Raw genomic sequence first — 15,108 nt, 5'->3', positions numbered from 1 at the left:
CTCCATAAACACCACAAGCAGCCTTTGCAAGATGCTAGACTTGAACCTTCTATGCAATTTTCAAAATTAAAACCAACATTATTATCAGCACCCACAAAAAAAAAAGCACATCAGAAAATGTCCCATGGCCCACCAAGACTGGTAAAGAACACCATATTCGTAAATAGATTTCTTTCTTTCAAATTAGCTTGGAGAGTTCTTCCCTCCTTGCAGGGTATATTGTATATAAAAACAAAAATCCCCTAAAACAGAGACATGGTATACTGTGTTTAAGAGCAAACCCCTCTCCAGCCTTCAAAAATAATCATGCACTCATTCAAACTTTCTTTACTTACCATACTAACATTTAAAAATTCATTGATATTGAACAGTTGTTCTAGGTGAAGTGAAGTATAAATTCCTTTGTTTTCCTTGCAATCACTATAAAAATAAAAATACATATATTAGCCTAAAAACGACCTTAAGGACCAAGTATTATGAAAATGGTTAACAACATTTTCATATTCTAAGAAAATCAGCACTTTAAAAAATGTTCTGGCTATATTTTTTGATCATTCTACAAGAAAGCAAGTAATTAACAACTTCTGCTGGTCTCAAAGATGCAAAATGTTCTCTCAAGTAGTATTATTGCACCAAGACCACCTCTAATAACCCATATATAGGAGCAGAAAAATCAGAACATCTTCTGCAATGTGATTTTTGCATGTGCTTCAAATGAAGCACGGAGATACCACAAAAACAAAATGTATAAATTGAATTAAATCTTGAGCATTAACTTTAATACCTGTACACTTTTTCAAAAGTCAAGTTAATATTTGGATTTTTAAACAGGATGCCAGAAAGATAGTTTTTCCAGTGTTGATTTAGTAAGTAGGGAGTATCCAAAACCTAGGAGACAAAATTCCGTAACGTTACTATGATTCTGAGTTTTCAATTAATGAATTTATTCACATGCAAACTTTTGACACATACCTACATCTAAGCTTATTACCCACTAATGGAAATACAAGCAAAACAGTGAATTCAACTCTCCGGTGCAGAAGGCAAATATTAAAGCTCCATGTCACCAAGAAATGCTGAATCACAGAAATACTTATCTCCAAAGGAAGACAGACATGCAGTATTTACATCACAAAGGAAATTCAACCAATAAAGGATAAATGTCTCTATTTGGTGTATAAGGGCAAAGCAAACCCAGATCCAAACTCACTTGAAGTGTCCCATAAAATAAATATGCCACACAACTGACAAAACCATGGGGACTCATGGGGATTCTACTCATTATTTAATAGCTTGAATAACTTCACCTTGAATAAAGTTTTATCTTCAAAGGGCTCACAGACCAGTTTTTCTACATTTCCACCTGTGACAAAGGTGAGCACCACGACAATCATCAGCACCCAGGAGAAAAGAAAACTGAATCCAACACCACTGAAAAAGAAATAAGCTGAATAAGTTTTTGCTTTTTAAGAACAAAGTATATATACATGGGGCAAAAGTGAAGCCAACAGTTAGCAGTTGTAACAGAGATAAGAAAAACATAAAAAAATGGTTGAAAAACTTCTGTTTTCAAGGTACGTTCTTGCCCTCTGAAACATCTTACATGTTTCAGCCCTGTAGTCTTCAGCTAAAATGAATATAAAATGCTCACATTTGCATTATGCATGCAAACTCTTTTAAGCATTAAGTTTAAGAGCCACAAAAGCCTACAATTTTCTTTTTTAAATTCAACTCTCTAGCCTTGTGCTCTCAAATGAGTTTTAGACAGATTTCAGATGCAATTTTCTCTTGCACCCAGCAGAAATTATATTAAACCACTACTGGGAACTTCCAAGAGCATCCCCAAACCTGAAGTGCCAAACCAAAGGGCTCTGAGAAAATCAAGTGTTTCTTGTCCCTTGCATGTTTTTTTTTTTCTTTTCAGCAAATGCTCAAGTATACTAAAAAGCTATGAATTTCCTTTGTATTTGCAATTATCTGTTCCCAGTTTTTGCAGTTTCCAAATGGCCTTACTAAGAAATTCACTAGCTGTAATTTACTCACCTTAAAACAGCAGATTCAGAGGTTTTATCCTTCAGCTATGATACTTAACGAAAGAGCAACCAAAAATCCCCAAGTCCCTCAGCAGAAGTACATAAGAACAATACTTATTTTTGTTCTTTTTTTCAGCACATATACATAGGTAACAAACTAAATTCTTTCCATATCTATCCATCTATATGTCCTTCAAAATCAATAAAACCAACCTTCTACAGACACCAATAAGTGAAACTTACGCCATAAGAAAGTTTCCCCCAGTGTTGGAGATGCAGCCTCTGGTGGTTGGAGAAGCGTGTTTATCATAACCACAGGTGCCACACAGCAATCCAAGATAGTAAAAGACCAGAATGAGGACCACCATGCAGCACAGGATGAGACAACCCAGCCACCTAAAGAATAAAAACCAAAGTGCTTTGTTAATAGAATGTAAAGAACACACCAGAGACCTGCAGATTACTTCAGGCAATACCATATTCCCAACTGGCCCACTTGTGGTTTTGTTTGAGCAACACATGCTAGCAACGAAAAAATGCTTTTCCTACACTAGCATGTATTTTGGGCCGAACATGATCACTGTTGGATTATAAACAGCTGCTGCTGAAGAGCTGGGGAACAAACATCACAAGAACAAGGTGTTTCCAACCTCAGTTACTCCAGGTTGCTCCAAGCAAACTGACACAGAGGAGGCAGATGGTCAAACAGTAATTTATTCAAGAAGCAACTGAGAAATTTATGAATGTGGATTGGTCATGTAATTGTAATTAACTGTATATAAGGCTATTAAAACCTAAGGCTTTGCTTGTCTGCACTGGAATGCTTTCAATGTACGGAGCAGATAACAGAACTCCATCATGGGAAAGATCTTGGATAGGAATTGAACTTTCATTTTTATTAATTAAATCACATTTAATTATTTGTTACACAAGTACCAGTTCTATCTGCCCACGTATTTGGAGCACATCCATTTATTCATGTTTTATATCTCATTCTAGCCTTTCATCCTCTACCAATTCCCTCTGCTCTTCCTTTTCCCCTGTTATCACTTCTCCCAGCTTATATTTCTTAAGTTCCCTTTTCTTCTCTCTATACCTTTGTAGAGAGAAAGCAGGAACAAGAAAAATCAGAAAAGGGAATACCGTAATGAATACGCACAGCCAATAAAGAAAAACATTAATGCTGACAGGTACATTCATAAAAGAATACTTAGTAAGAACCACAGAAAATGCACCTGTAATCATGAAAGGGATGAACAGAAAGTAATTTGGACAGCCACAAGCTACTTGGTTTCATTTGTACTTGAAGTACTACTAGTTTAGGTTTGACAAGAATGGGTATTTCAGTGTCATGCAGATAAGATATTTTGCCACTTTTTTGAACCTAAATAAAAGATTAACATATACACACTGTAGCAGAATGAAGCAATATATTTATTTGACTAAATGCAATCTGAGCTTCAAAGAAAACATTGCTAAATTTGTCAAATTAGGCTCACTACAAAAAGTGCCAGATAAGGAATGGCCTAAAGGTAACATTAAAAGTAAGGTTCTTAAAGTTCAGACTTCTGCTTACTTTTATTAACCACTGTATTAAAGCCATTACCGCAGTTATTCTGTAACAGAGAAACTGATTATGACACAAAGATAGAAACAATTATCAAATTATAGGATCAATTGAAATGTCAAAATGTAGGGAGAGCATAGGATGAGCTTGAGGACTGAAATGACTAAATGTGGACAAAGTTAAATGGTATGAAAAGAAAAGCCTTATGCTTCAAAATATGAGATTATTGATCAATTATAGGCATCACACAAGCCCCAAATAGGAAGAATATGGTTACTTCAAGGTACATTCAACCCATGCATTCACAAGGAGAAGTAATACACCAGTAGGAACAAGCAAGGGTGCGCAAGGATTTACAAGGTGCAAAGCAGAATCCCTGCTACTCCTCCTCCGCGGTAGGAAGGGGGCAATAAAAAGGGATTCACTTCAAAGTCTCTCCAGTCACATGCTCTCAGCCACTTACCCTGCAACTCAGCAAAACCAAGACCTAAATAAGAAGTCACTCAGACACTGTGAAACAATCCATTCCTTTACACATTACGTCTTCAATGTCCACCTAGGTATATCCTTCCTGAAAAAGACCTGAAGACCTAGTGGAAACTACCTCTTGCTCTGAAGTGGAACAGCACCCAGTTGTTGATTAGCTGCAGTTTTGGCTTTTACCAAAACACCAGTAACAAACAATTGCCTTACAGCATATTTGTTTCACTGTGTTTATCATTAATAGTTTAATTACCTTTACAGAACATTAAAATATTAAAGTATTAACAACAGGTAGCACCTCACTACTGCCTTATTTCCTGTACATACCTGTAGAAATCATACTGCTCCACTACTGGAAAATAATCTTGAACATATGCTTCACTCTGTGTAAGATATATTGTCAAATCTGCTAAAATCTTCTGAACAGGGAGTGTTTTTGTGAAGGTAGTGATATTTGAACCAATTGATTCCAGCAAATTTTTGATATCTAAAAGAAAAAAAAACCATATTGCACCATTACAGATTCATAGAAGAAATTTATATTCCACATATGCATTATAAAATGGTAATAAGCCATTTGCCACATGTAACAAGCAAGCCATGAAGACAAGCGTGAGGAAGAGACAAGCAGGCAACGAAAACTTCAAAGTAACACAATGGCATTTTAAAACACACACTTTTAGCATTCAGTTTAATGATGAAAGATGTAGATGTCAAGCCAGAATTCTCTTTCCTTTTGTTATAAGGAATGTGTCACTTTCTATCTAGCCAGCTTATATGTTGCTTTTCATGCAATATTGCAAAAGGTAACACTAAGCAAGATAATTAGCCACTAAGTTTAAGAAGGAGAAGATGAATATCTATTTAAAACTCCATCCCTTGGGAATACAACACTGTGGAAGAAATTAGACTGCTTATATTGAGAATCTATACCAGTTATTTTCAATCTTATTAAAAAAGATCACTTAAATTCATTCCGATGAGTTAGCAACACTCTTCAGATAATGACCACTTAAAGCCATTTTTCCCCTCAAATTATGTACAAACATGCTATCTTATACTTACACACTACTTAGATACACGAAGACATGATTAGTTCACTTATTACACATCACCTATTTGTAAAATGCAGTTTCTGTTCACTCTTGCCCTTCTTTCAACTTGGAATATAGTTGAAACAGCAGGATGTATAACTATAGGCTGCTATTTGGTAGTAGGCAACACCTTCCTCTTTCTCAAACAAGAACTGAGCAAGTTTCTGGATGTTTGTTTTGTTGTTTACTTTTCTAAATTCAACCAGGTACCAAAACACTCGTCTTTTAAAAGTTTACAAATAAATGCATTTTTTTTTGCTGTAAACCTATTTTTTCATTTGCTTTGTAACTCAAACTCAGTTTTTATAAAAAAAAACCACCTTGACAACTTATAAATAGATTAATTAAGATGGCTTGTCTGTGTTCAGGCATATCAGCAGATACTGAAAATTGAGTAAATCTGCACTAGATATCCTAATGAAATGCATAACATCAATTTTAGAACACTGGCTCATTTTAGGGAAGTTCACACAGCATGCTATGCTTGTATACATACTGTGTTTCAATTTGCCTGGGAGGGAAAAAAAAAAAAAAAAAAAAAGAAAAACTTACAAGGAACAGCTGTTAATATAATGCAGAACGGGTCCACAGTGCAAGAACAAAAGTTAAAACAGGTTAGTATACATACACTATACTACATTTTATTCAAATGTCAGGTGTCCAGGTATTGTCAAAGAATAACAGTGTAAAGCCCAAGTAACAAAACAACTAAGATAGACGTTTAAATTATCCTTCAGGTGTATTTTTACCTCCCCTTTGCCATTCACTACATTTTAACACAGCAGCAGGCAGGTTCAGTTTTTAACATCACACTACTAAACACATCATAGGCACGTTGGTCAAGGAAAATTAGCTTTTCAACCAAATAAAGATAAAGTGTGCAGTTGTGATCCCAAAATTTCTCATTACTTGAGCAGTAAACCCCCTATCAAATAAAACTCCTCCATAAAATACCATATGGCCTATTTTTAGATTTAATTTTGTGTCTTCACTACTACACGGTTGCTTTCTATGAGTTTTTTTGTGGCACCAAATTAAAAAAAAATTGTTAACTTCTACATTGCCATTTTTAATTATCTTTAGCCCAGAAAATATACTATCAATAAAAGAAAACAAGATCATCAGTAAGTGATACAAAACCATCAATATTAAACAATCAAAGTGAAAACATCGTTTGTCCTCACCTGATAAAATGTTCCTGGTTTGATTCACCACTAAATCTGGAGTATCATTAAATGCTGCATAACCCTAAGAATAAAAGTTGAAAAAATTATAAGAAATTTCTATTGTCAAATTACTTGCATTTTTTTTCTTTTATAGAAGGAGTAACAGTATACACATGCTAAAATGTATGTGTCAATACTATGAAAAATATATTTTTATCACTGCACATTAGAAAAGGTCAAAGCAAAACAGGAACTCAAGTATATTTCAGATTCAGTTTGCTCTCTGGGATATTCCTTGAAAAAAAAATTTAGAAAATCTAGATTGAAATATACATGCATCAGTCACAATAATCTCAAACTTTATAGTACTGTTACCTGTCAGATCTAACTCACGTAAAACTGAGAATACACACGTGAAGACTCACTAAGTAGAAGGACTTACCGCATACTGAACACCTCCTCTCTGCAAGCCTGTGCCTTCCTAACCTGAAATGCATGTCACACAACCATGGAATCCAACTGCCACTAAAGACACTGCAACGCTTTCTTCAGTGAGAAGGGGAAAGCAAGGGTCTAAACCAGGGGAACCAAGCTCAGTAGCTCAACCGGACTGAAAGCAGCAGCCACTGCAGCAGGTGCTTGAAGTCTTACTTCTTGCAGGCATGGTCACTTCAGAAGCAGGCAGAGGTCTAACCTACACACAGCCTATGGTTTCAGAAAGCGCCTTCCATTCCTCACGAACATTTTCTGATTGCTAGATTTTTAAACTGCTCAAGCTAAGCCATTTTTTTTCTAGATGAAAATCATTGTGTTTTGTGGATAGTCTTGCAAGAATACTATTAGTAATTCCATTAGGTCCATTGCACCAGATTTAATAACAAATATACACATAAAGAATTTGAAAGGCATATTTCAAAATAGCTGGAATACAATAAAATTAATTAGGACAGCATGGATTTTTTCTTTAATTTGAACCAAAAGATATAGAACATGCTAGTGGATCCATATTTCTGCTTTTTTGTTTTTTAATGATTGTCTTTTCAGGCAGACAATTAGCAATACTTCTTAATCTGTAGTATCCTGGAGACAAAAAGCACTACATTCATACTTTCAAATATTAAATCTTGGCCAAACAATGGAATAAGGAGAGATACCCGCCATGAGGCAGGATGAGGTGGGAAAAAGACAATTCTGCTTGAAAAAGTCAAAGGAAAAAAACAAGTGATACACAAGTACCCCAGTTTAATTAACAGTTTACAAGCCTGCCAAGAAACATACCTTTTGAACCAGACTAGAAAGGTCTGTTTTTAGAACATCATTGACCTTCGCAAGCTGTGAACTCACTCCTGGCAACTAGGAAGCAAAAAGCATTCTTGAGTCACATCGAAGTAGTAGTCTTGCTAATTTACTAAATATTTCAAAGGCAGGAGAGAGGGTAAATAAACTGGAAAGATGTTTTGTAGTAGATTCTTTCTAGCAAACTTGTACAAAAGCAAAGCTTAATCTCAGCATTTTTGCAAGGGCAGATTACTTCACTGCCTGGGCACTGCAAGCACTTTAATGTAGCTGCTTGACACACATTTTATTCTTTCCTACACAGATGAAAACAGTGACTGGAATTACCCAGAAACACAATAAGGAAAGGTGACTTATCTCACAAGTGACAGCACTCACTGAGCCATTAAGTTGCAGAGATACTGCTGGGCTTATTCAAGGCAATCACACTGTAAGAATCTGAAAAATATTCTCTTACCCCACTAAAATTGGCATTGATGTTCAACTGATGTAATGAATTCCTGATGATATTGCAAGTGGAGGCAGCCTGAGCTGCAGAGCATGCAGAATCATTGAGGGTGTTGCTTAGATGCATTTTAACGTCTGTCAAGTTTGCATGAAGCCTCTCTGTTCCCTCCTGCAAAACCTCTACAGAGACACTCACATTTTCTAGTGCTTCCTTTGTTTCTCTGATGGCTGCAAAGATGTGAAGTTTAAAAAAAAAAAACAAAACACTTTAATTAGAAACCAGTCTATAGATACAGTTATGAAGAGAAAGAGCACATGTAAATGCTATGACATTCTCAACAACACTGATTTAAATAACCCTGCTTCCCCTCCAGAAAAACCCTCTAGCACAGAATATGTATTTATGGCGCACAAAAATACACAAGTTATGCCTTCCTACAAACAAATTAATGTGCTCAGGCTACTTTTATTGAGATTCTATCCATCTCCCAGATTATTCTTTTCTACCCTTTCCCTACCTCTCCTTACTCAAGTGGTTTCAGTAAAGAACTTTAACACTTGGTCATTAGGTATCAAAAGAAAGCCCATGTCCACAAAACTGTATTTTCAGTATTTTTTTATAATCCAACTCACAAATTATGTAGCTGCAAGAAAGGGAAAGAGACTATGTTGCATCAGTCAAGCATCATGAGTGCGCAATGCTGTCTGGCTTTAGGTTTCATCCCAATCACACCAAACAAACCACTGATCAGATGTTTAATAGACAAAAAACCCACACAGATACAACTAAAAATACACAAGTCACAAAAATAAAGTGCACTTCACACAACACAAGGTTTTATCATGTTTTTTTACCTTTGATAGCCCTTTCCACTTTGACTTCAAGACAAGTAAGAGAAATAAAGCAAAAAAGGAGAATGATGACGAGTGAATGAAAAAGAATTCATGGATAGAAAAACCAGAGTGACTCAAGTTCATGGGTGTCTTTCACTTTGTGCTATTAGCTGTACCTGATTTTCTCTATAAACAGTACCTAATTCCTTATACAGAAAATGTAATAAAAGAGTACTTTCTTTAAATGGAGACAGAACTAGGCATGAGCAATGCTTAACTCAAAGAGACTGAAGAAATGATGGTTAGCAAAGCTTGGGAGTGTACAGGATGAGGCCATTGTATGTCTAAGACTAACCTGCAAAGACCTATGGACAGCTCTTAAAGCACAGCTTTCCTAATCTCCCTTATATTCAATGGAAAGGAACAACAAGCTGGAGCAGGGAATTTGGATTTCATCTCTCTTCAATGATGCTGAAACTAGGTATCAACAATACCACATAAATCTTGGTTTAGTTTATAAATGTATTTATACATTTTAAAATATCTGAAGTCTTCAGTTTAAAAGAAACATTGAGGCACGTAGAAAAATGGTAAGTTGAACCATGTTACTGCATAAAGCCATCCCATACTGCGCACTAGAAAGATGATGCCTGTTTTACCACAGCAACAGAACATTAATACAATGATATGTACATCTTTACCTCCTGCCATTGTCAGAGCTGCATCAAGTGCAGGGCGTACTTCTTTTCCCAGCTGTTCTTGAACTCTATTTCCAAGCAAGGGTCCTACATCTATATGTGTGGACAGATAAAAATACCCATTACACACTAGTTCAATTTAAACAACCTCTTAGTATAGGCGCTGTCAGACTCTTAAGTTAAAGTATACCTATAAGATTAAAATTTCTCTAAGTCCTGACAGCGAGAACTTAATGACAGAAGATAACGCAGGTACACAGTTCTCCTTTAGCTAGCTATAGGCCTGTAAATTAAAGCAGTGAATCAAAATGTGACTGAGAACATTCACTAGCACATAACTATATAGGTAAAGACACAACACTTCTCCAAAATATGTGGTTTATTGCATTTACTACTTTTTTGGAAACAGGTATTTTTTTTCACCATCTATCTCAAAAGAGGTCTGGACAGCAATGTTGTGTCATACTCTTTCACTACACACTGTTTTCATAGTGCAAGAGAATCTAGAAAATGGATTATTTTCCTTTCTCCTGTTCCTCATGTACCCAGCAATGTCAAGGTCACCCACAGCCCAGACCTGTCAGCCATCTCCGCTGAAATCCCGTAAGCGTGTCAGGCACCTGTCTCTGGTCCCTGACCCCTCGTGCAGTGCACCTGGCACCCCTGCTCAGGGCTGGTTTCGCGCTTACCCTACAGCTATCCCCACCTCCAAACAGACAGACGCTGAGCAGAGTTCGGTGAAGCATTTTAATGTAACATATCCTTTAGGTAGTTTCTGGGTCCCCTCCATTTGCAGATCACGGTAAACAGCTTTTTGAGTGTTTTGTTCTTGATGAGATGGGAATACTGCATGCTACAGAAGCATCCATTACTGTCAACACTGCCAGGTCTGGCTTGGGATGAGAATTTTTATCAAGCAGAAAACACTTCTCAGCATTTCCTTAGGGTGGGCAAACTGAACTCATCTACACTTCTCTCCAAATTTATGGTACTGATTCCCTTAGAATGAATTTTTTTGCCCCCAGGTGTCACATACTTAATTCTGGTATTTCAAGAAAATAAAAGCTATCTTTATTTATTGATGAGCACTCTCATCACAAATCCAGTTCGTTTTCTGTTAACATATTAAATTAGCATTGAGAACAAGTAAATATTTAATTTGAAATTTCAGTTTGGAGCGCCTGGTAAGCTACAAGCTAGCACTTGAAATGCAGGTGTCAATTCATTATTATTATAGACTTAAAGATGACACACACCTTTTAGACAAGAGTGTTTCTGCCCAGAATTAAGTTGCAAGACTATTGTTGCTCCTTGTTTCACAAGAACATTCAATGTGCATTAGTAGCCTCACAGAGACAAGACATACTGACCCTGGGTCATGCCAAGCTGGCTGCATTGAGGACTACCTTAAAAATACATTTTAAACCTAGACAGAAGCATGGATTCTGGGTAAAATAAATCAGTTTAGGATAAGTGGCATGCTGCCACATTTGCATAGTTTGATCCCAGCAACAATCCTTGGTTTTTTGGTATTTCTGTATTTCACTTCAGTCTGAAATGCAGATCTGAACACATTTATCAACACCTGCTAAGAAGACATCTTGAATTATAATCTGCACTGTATTTGGTCAGCCCTTTCTGTTATCTGTTTTGGAAAGCAATGCTTAAATTAAAAACAAAAGTCAGTCATTTGGTTGTTTCTGTTTACTGAGATCTTTAAAAGGTAACGCCTCGCACTTTAACTGTGCTGAAGGGGAAAGGGCAGCTGTTGTATTTCAATTTTATCTCCTGCTCTTCAACTGCTCATTCTGAAATGGCAAATACGTTAAGCAGCTTTAGAAAGAAGATAAGCTTATACCTCAACTTCTAGCTGAGTAGAGGACAAAGGTGTAACAACAAAAATAAATACAGAGCTCTCTCACTCACTGGAACCATCAAAACAGCTAGCAGCTCTGTTCCTTGACATTTGGCTCCACATTAAAAACCAGGGAACAATATTCTGAAAAAGCCTTGAATATTAGTGGTTATTGAACTATAAAAAGGAAAATAAAATACTAGCCTGACTTATGGTATACAGTATTTAAGAAAATACTTCTATTTCAGGAAATAATATGCATTATACCAGCTCCAAGACATTTTATGTGAAATTAATTTCAGGTTTTAGTCTCATTTACCACTGACAACAGCACTTGTTTGAAAACCATATTCTCATAAAGAAAATTTCATTTTGCATTATGAGCTATTGACATCATCTTATTCAAGTCTTTAAATACACATTGCTAACCCTCTTTAAATCAAAGTACTTACTATTTAGGTCAGAGAGTGCTTTATCCTTAGTTGTGTTGTACTGGCTCACCAAGTAGTCAATTTGCTGAAAAGAAGATGATAAAATAACTATTAAAACAACTGGAAAAAAGTTATGCTTTTAAATAATGAGTCAAACTGCCTCTTTGAAGCAATCAAAACACTTGTGCAAACCCCCAAAATCCTGGCACTCTACTCAGTTAACTAAGTATTTAAAAAACTTCCTTGGCAGAACTGCATGTAATAAAAGATGTGTTTATTTGGGAAAACTACTTAACTAGAACATCACTGGAGTAAATGATTCCACTGAAAAGTGTTAAGTAGCAGGAACTCTGGCCTTATGAAGGCCTCAAGTCAGTCAGGCCAATAAGGTTTTGCACATCATCATCTCTGTTATTTGATTTTCTAGTGGCATTAGCTCCTCCTTCGTGAAGAGACATGCGCAAGACGACAGGGTGGTAATTTGGAAACGATTGACCACCAGACTGGCTTGTACCTGGGCAGCCCCTCAGAGCTTCTCTTTCGGAAAGGAGCTGGCTGCTCTCACTTAATGCAAATGGTTTTCCTTAACCCCAGGTAGGTTTGGCCCAGTCACAACCTGAGCTCTACCAAGACACCATTAAAACCTGGTTACCAGTGGATGCGGAGTTTGGACAAAAGGCTACCAAAGAGCCATCCCAAGTGGAAATCTTACCATACTAGTTTTGAAAAGACATTAACCACCTTTACTGATTTCTGCACATTTAAAATGGTGCATTACGAATCCTACCCCAACTGAGCTTAAGTAATGTAAAAGTTAACACACTTGACAAATGGGTTTCCGAGTTTAAATGTGACTCAAATGTGTACCAAAGCGTATCTGGCTTGCAGTCTCAAACTTTCTGTTGAGTAACGAAAAAAACCCGAACAGACAAAAAACCACCCTCAAACCAACATATTGATCATACAGCACTGGATGTAATTAAATGATAAAGTATGAGGCAGAGCTCATTTTTCTAAAAAAAAAAAAAGTGGAAAAAAAACCCCAAAACAACAAACCTGAGAATCGCTTACTAAAGGCAGCTGCAGGTATATTTTTTGTTTATTTCTTTTGTCTTCCTAGGCTAACCTAAGGACTAAAATGTTGCAGAGCTACAGGTTTTGCATTGTCTCCAGCAATGTCACAGACAAAAGGCGATTCTGTGTAACTAACAGTGTTATCGCTCAATACTCGGTCTGCAAATCTTCTATGACATGGACACTTAACATGTGACTTCTTTTTATAAATCCTCTTATATGCTGTATACCTCATACTGATGAGTCAAGGACACCAGTTAGGATTTCAGAGCTTTATAGCCAAATAGTTGTATTCTACAACTTTTTCAAGAAGCTGACATCCTTCTCCTATCCTCAAGAAATTCTTACAAACATGTGTGTATACATGATACGTACCTTCTCTGACAAAATTACTTAAAAGATATAACTGGTGACTGCATCATTAAGTAGCAAGTGTAAAAAGAAAAATAATGCTGCCTAGAAACTAAAAACCTGCTACCTAAGTGAGACTTTGAGGAACCCCTGGCACAAGTGTTCAAATCCTGACACTTAAATTCAGTAATTCAGGTGTTTATTAACTTTTTTAGCTAGTGTCTGTGGTTTTTTTATCTATTAAGATAGTTAGTTCTACATAACAGATTTTCTGTTCCGACATTTCTTGTCATCGCTCAATGTACTGCGAAGGGGAGTCTAGTGGTTTCTGAATGCAACTGGATTGCATCTTTCTGTGCCTGAGTCAGTTCCAAACTGACAAAAAGGCACTCTGCTTCAAGAAAGAAATTGTTGGCATGGTGTCCACTTCCTGCCACATATGTTCATCACTAGACTGTCACAACACCATGAGCAAATGACTAATTCTATAGGGAACAACTCCAGCTAGGGAAACATTTAAAGGCACCACCCAGATGTCTCCTGTTTGAGAACAGCCCAGAGTTACTGTGACTGTGATGCTACCACACTCACGGATCCCTCCTGTTTCCAATTTATCAGTCACATGGAAGTAAAACAGATTAATTAAATGTAATTAATTAAAATTAATGAAAGCCAAGGTAACAGGACTGTCGGGCTTTTTTTTCCCTCCTAATCCATTAAGAATTGACATTTGTACATGGCAAAGTTTAAAATCTTCCTTACTAGCACTTCCCCCCCCATGCAAAAAAGATACGTAGAGGGCTCCTTTCCAGACTCTAAGGAAAGCTTGAGAGTGGAAAGAAAAGAATCTTTCCTGTTTATTATGGCACAGTATGACCCTGGTTTAAAGAAAAAACAGTAAAAATACTTGTGGAAAAGAAGTTACTGTAGCTCAGTCCCAGAGCACATAACAAGTCCAAAATACAAGGAAACAGGAAAGAGAAACACAGAATCCACATTCTCATGAAAAACCTTCTTTCCCTTTTTTGTATGTATTCCTTTTAAAAACATATTTTTTCCAAATGATTCACCTTCTGCTAGCAACCTGCAGTAGTTCTGCAGAAGGAAGAGGGCCTACAAGCACCATCGCACCATACTCCAGGAGTACAGCTCAGAAGTTGCTCAAAGAATACTGATCCATCAGGATAACTCCCAAACGTTTACTGCTGTCTTACCTTGCATCATTTGTTCTACTTTGTGAGACTGACATATAAAGAATAAACAAAATACAAAAAAGTAATTTATGCCAAACAAACAACTATGTTCTGCAATATTTCTTTCTTACACTTCTTCCCTCCCACTCCCCATAAAGATAAAAATTCTTTACCGCTGGAGTGTCGTTAAGGAAAATTTTCAGATCTTTAAAGTTACTGTTAACCAGTTTCTTTGCTCCTCGGACTTGGTTAGTTAAATGCTGGTTGGCAGCATAAGCACAGAGCACTCCAACACTATAAAAAATACAGGTAATTATTATTGTAAACGACCATTCTGACATAAAATAGATACAAAAAATTACAGCTAAAAAAGGTCAACTTTATCACAATAAACACTTCCATAAATTCACACATTCTCTTTTTCTTTCTGCAAGTTCTCACTACTCATTCAAAAAACAGAAAGGAGAAAGCAATGTTAACCTGAAGTCTTCAGAAGTTACTAAAGCACAACTACTTATCCATTTGCATTGATACTGTCAGAAGATGTATATAGCCCAGGTAAATTGTACCAGACTTAGAAACGTTA

At 36.5% G+C, this 15,108-nt stretch overlaps 1 protein-coding gene across 16 annotated transcripts in view; it reads right to left on the bottom strand.

The window, feature by feature from the left end:
* PROM1 (prominin 1) overlaps nucleotides 1–15,108 on the bottom strand; it is a 70,167-nt gene that overhangs the window by 14,472 nt on the left and 40,587 nt on the right. For 11 of the 16 annotated variants that reach the window (XM_056326489.1, XM_056326492.1, XM_056326494.1 and 8 more), the window contains 12 exons: nucleotides 14,696–14,816; nucleotides 11,926–11,989; nucleotides 9,622–9,711; nucleotides 8,942–8,965; nucleotides 8,097–8,314; nucleotides 7,622–7,696; nucleotides 6,362–6,425; nucleotides 4,411–4,570; nucleotides 2,277–2,429; nucleotides 1,308–1,431; nucleotides 785–888; nucleotides 336–420 (listed from right to left, as the gene is read on the bottom strand). In XM_056326489.1, coding sequence (XP_056182464.1) covers nucleotides 336–420; nucleotides 785–888; nucleotides 1,308–1,431; nucleotides 2,277–2,429; nucleotides 4,411–4,570; nucleotides 6,362–6,425; nucleotides 7,622–7,696; nucleotides 8,097–8,314; nucleotides 8,942–8,965; nucleotides 9,622–9,711; nucleotides 11,926–11,989; nucleotides 14,696–14,816 — 1,282 coding nt within the window. The remainder of the gene's footprint in view (nucleotides 1–335; nucleotides 421–784; nucleotides 889–1,307; nucleotides 1,432–2,276; nucleotides 2,430–4,410; nucleotides 4,571–6,361; nucleotides 6,426–7,621; nucleotides 7,697–8,096; nucleotides 8,315–8,941; nucleotides 8,966–9,621; nucleotides 9,712–11,925; nucleotides 11,990–14,695; nucleotides 14,817–15,108) is intronic. The other 5 variants (XM_056326499.1, XM_056326497.1, XM_056326495.1 and 2 more) reach the window with 1 other exon arrangement.

This window comes from Falco biarmicus, chromosome 1, assembly GCF_023638135.1.
Source record: "Falco biarmicus isolate bFalBia1 chromosome 1, bFalBia1.pri, whole genome shotgun sequence".
In the NCBI taxonomy this organism is placed as follows: Eukaryota; Metazoa; Chordata; class Aves; order Falconiformes; family Falconidae; genus Falco; species Falco biarmicus.
This window is presented reverse-complemented; position numbering and strand designations above follow the sequence as displayed.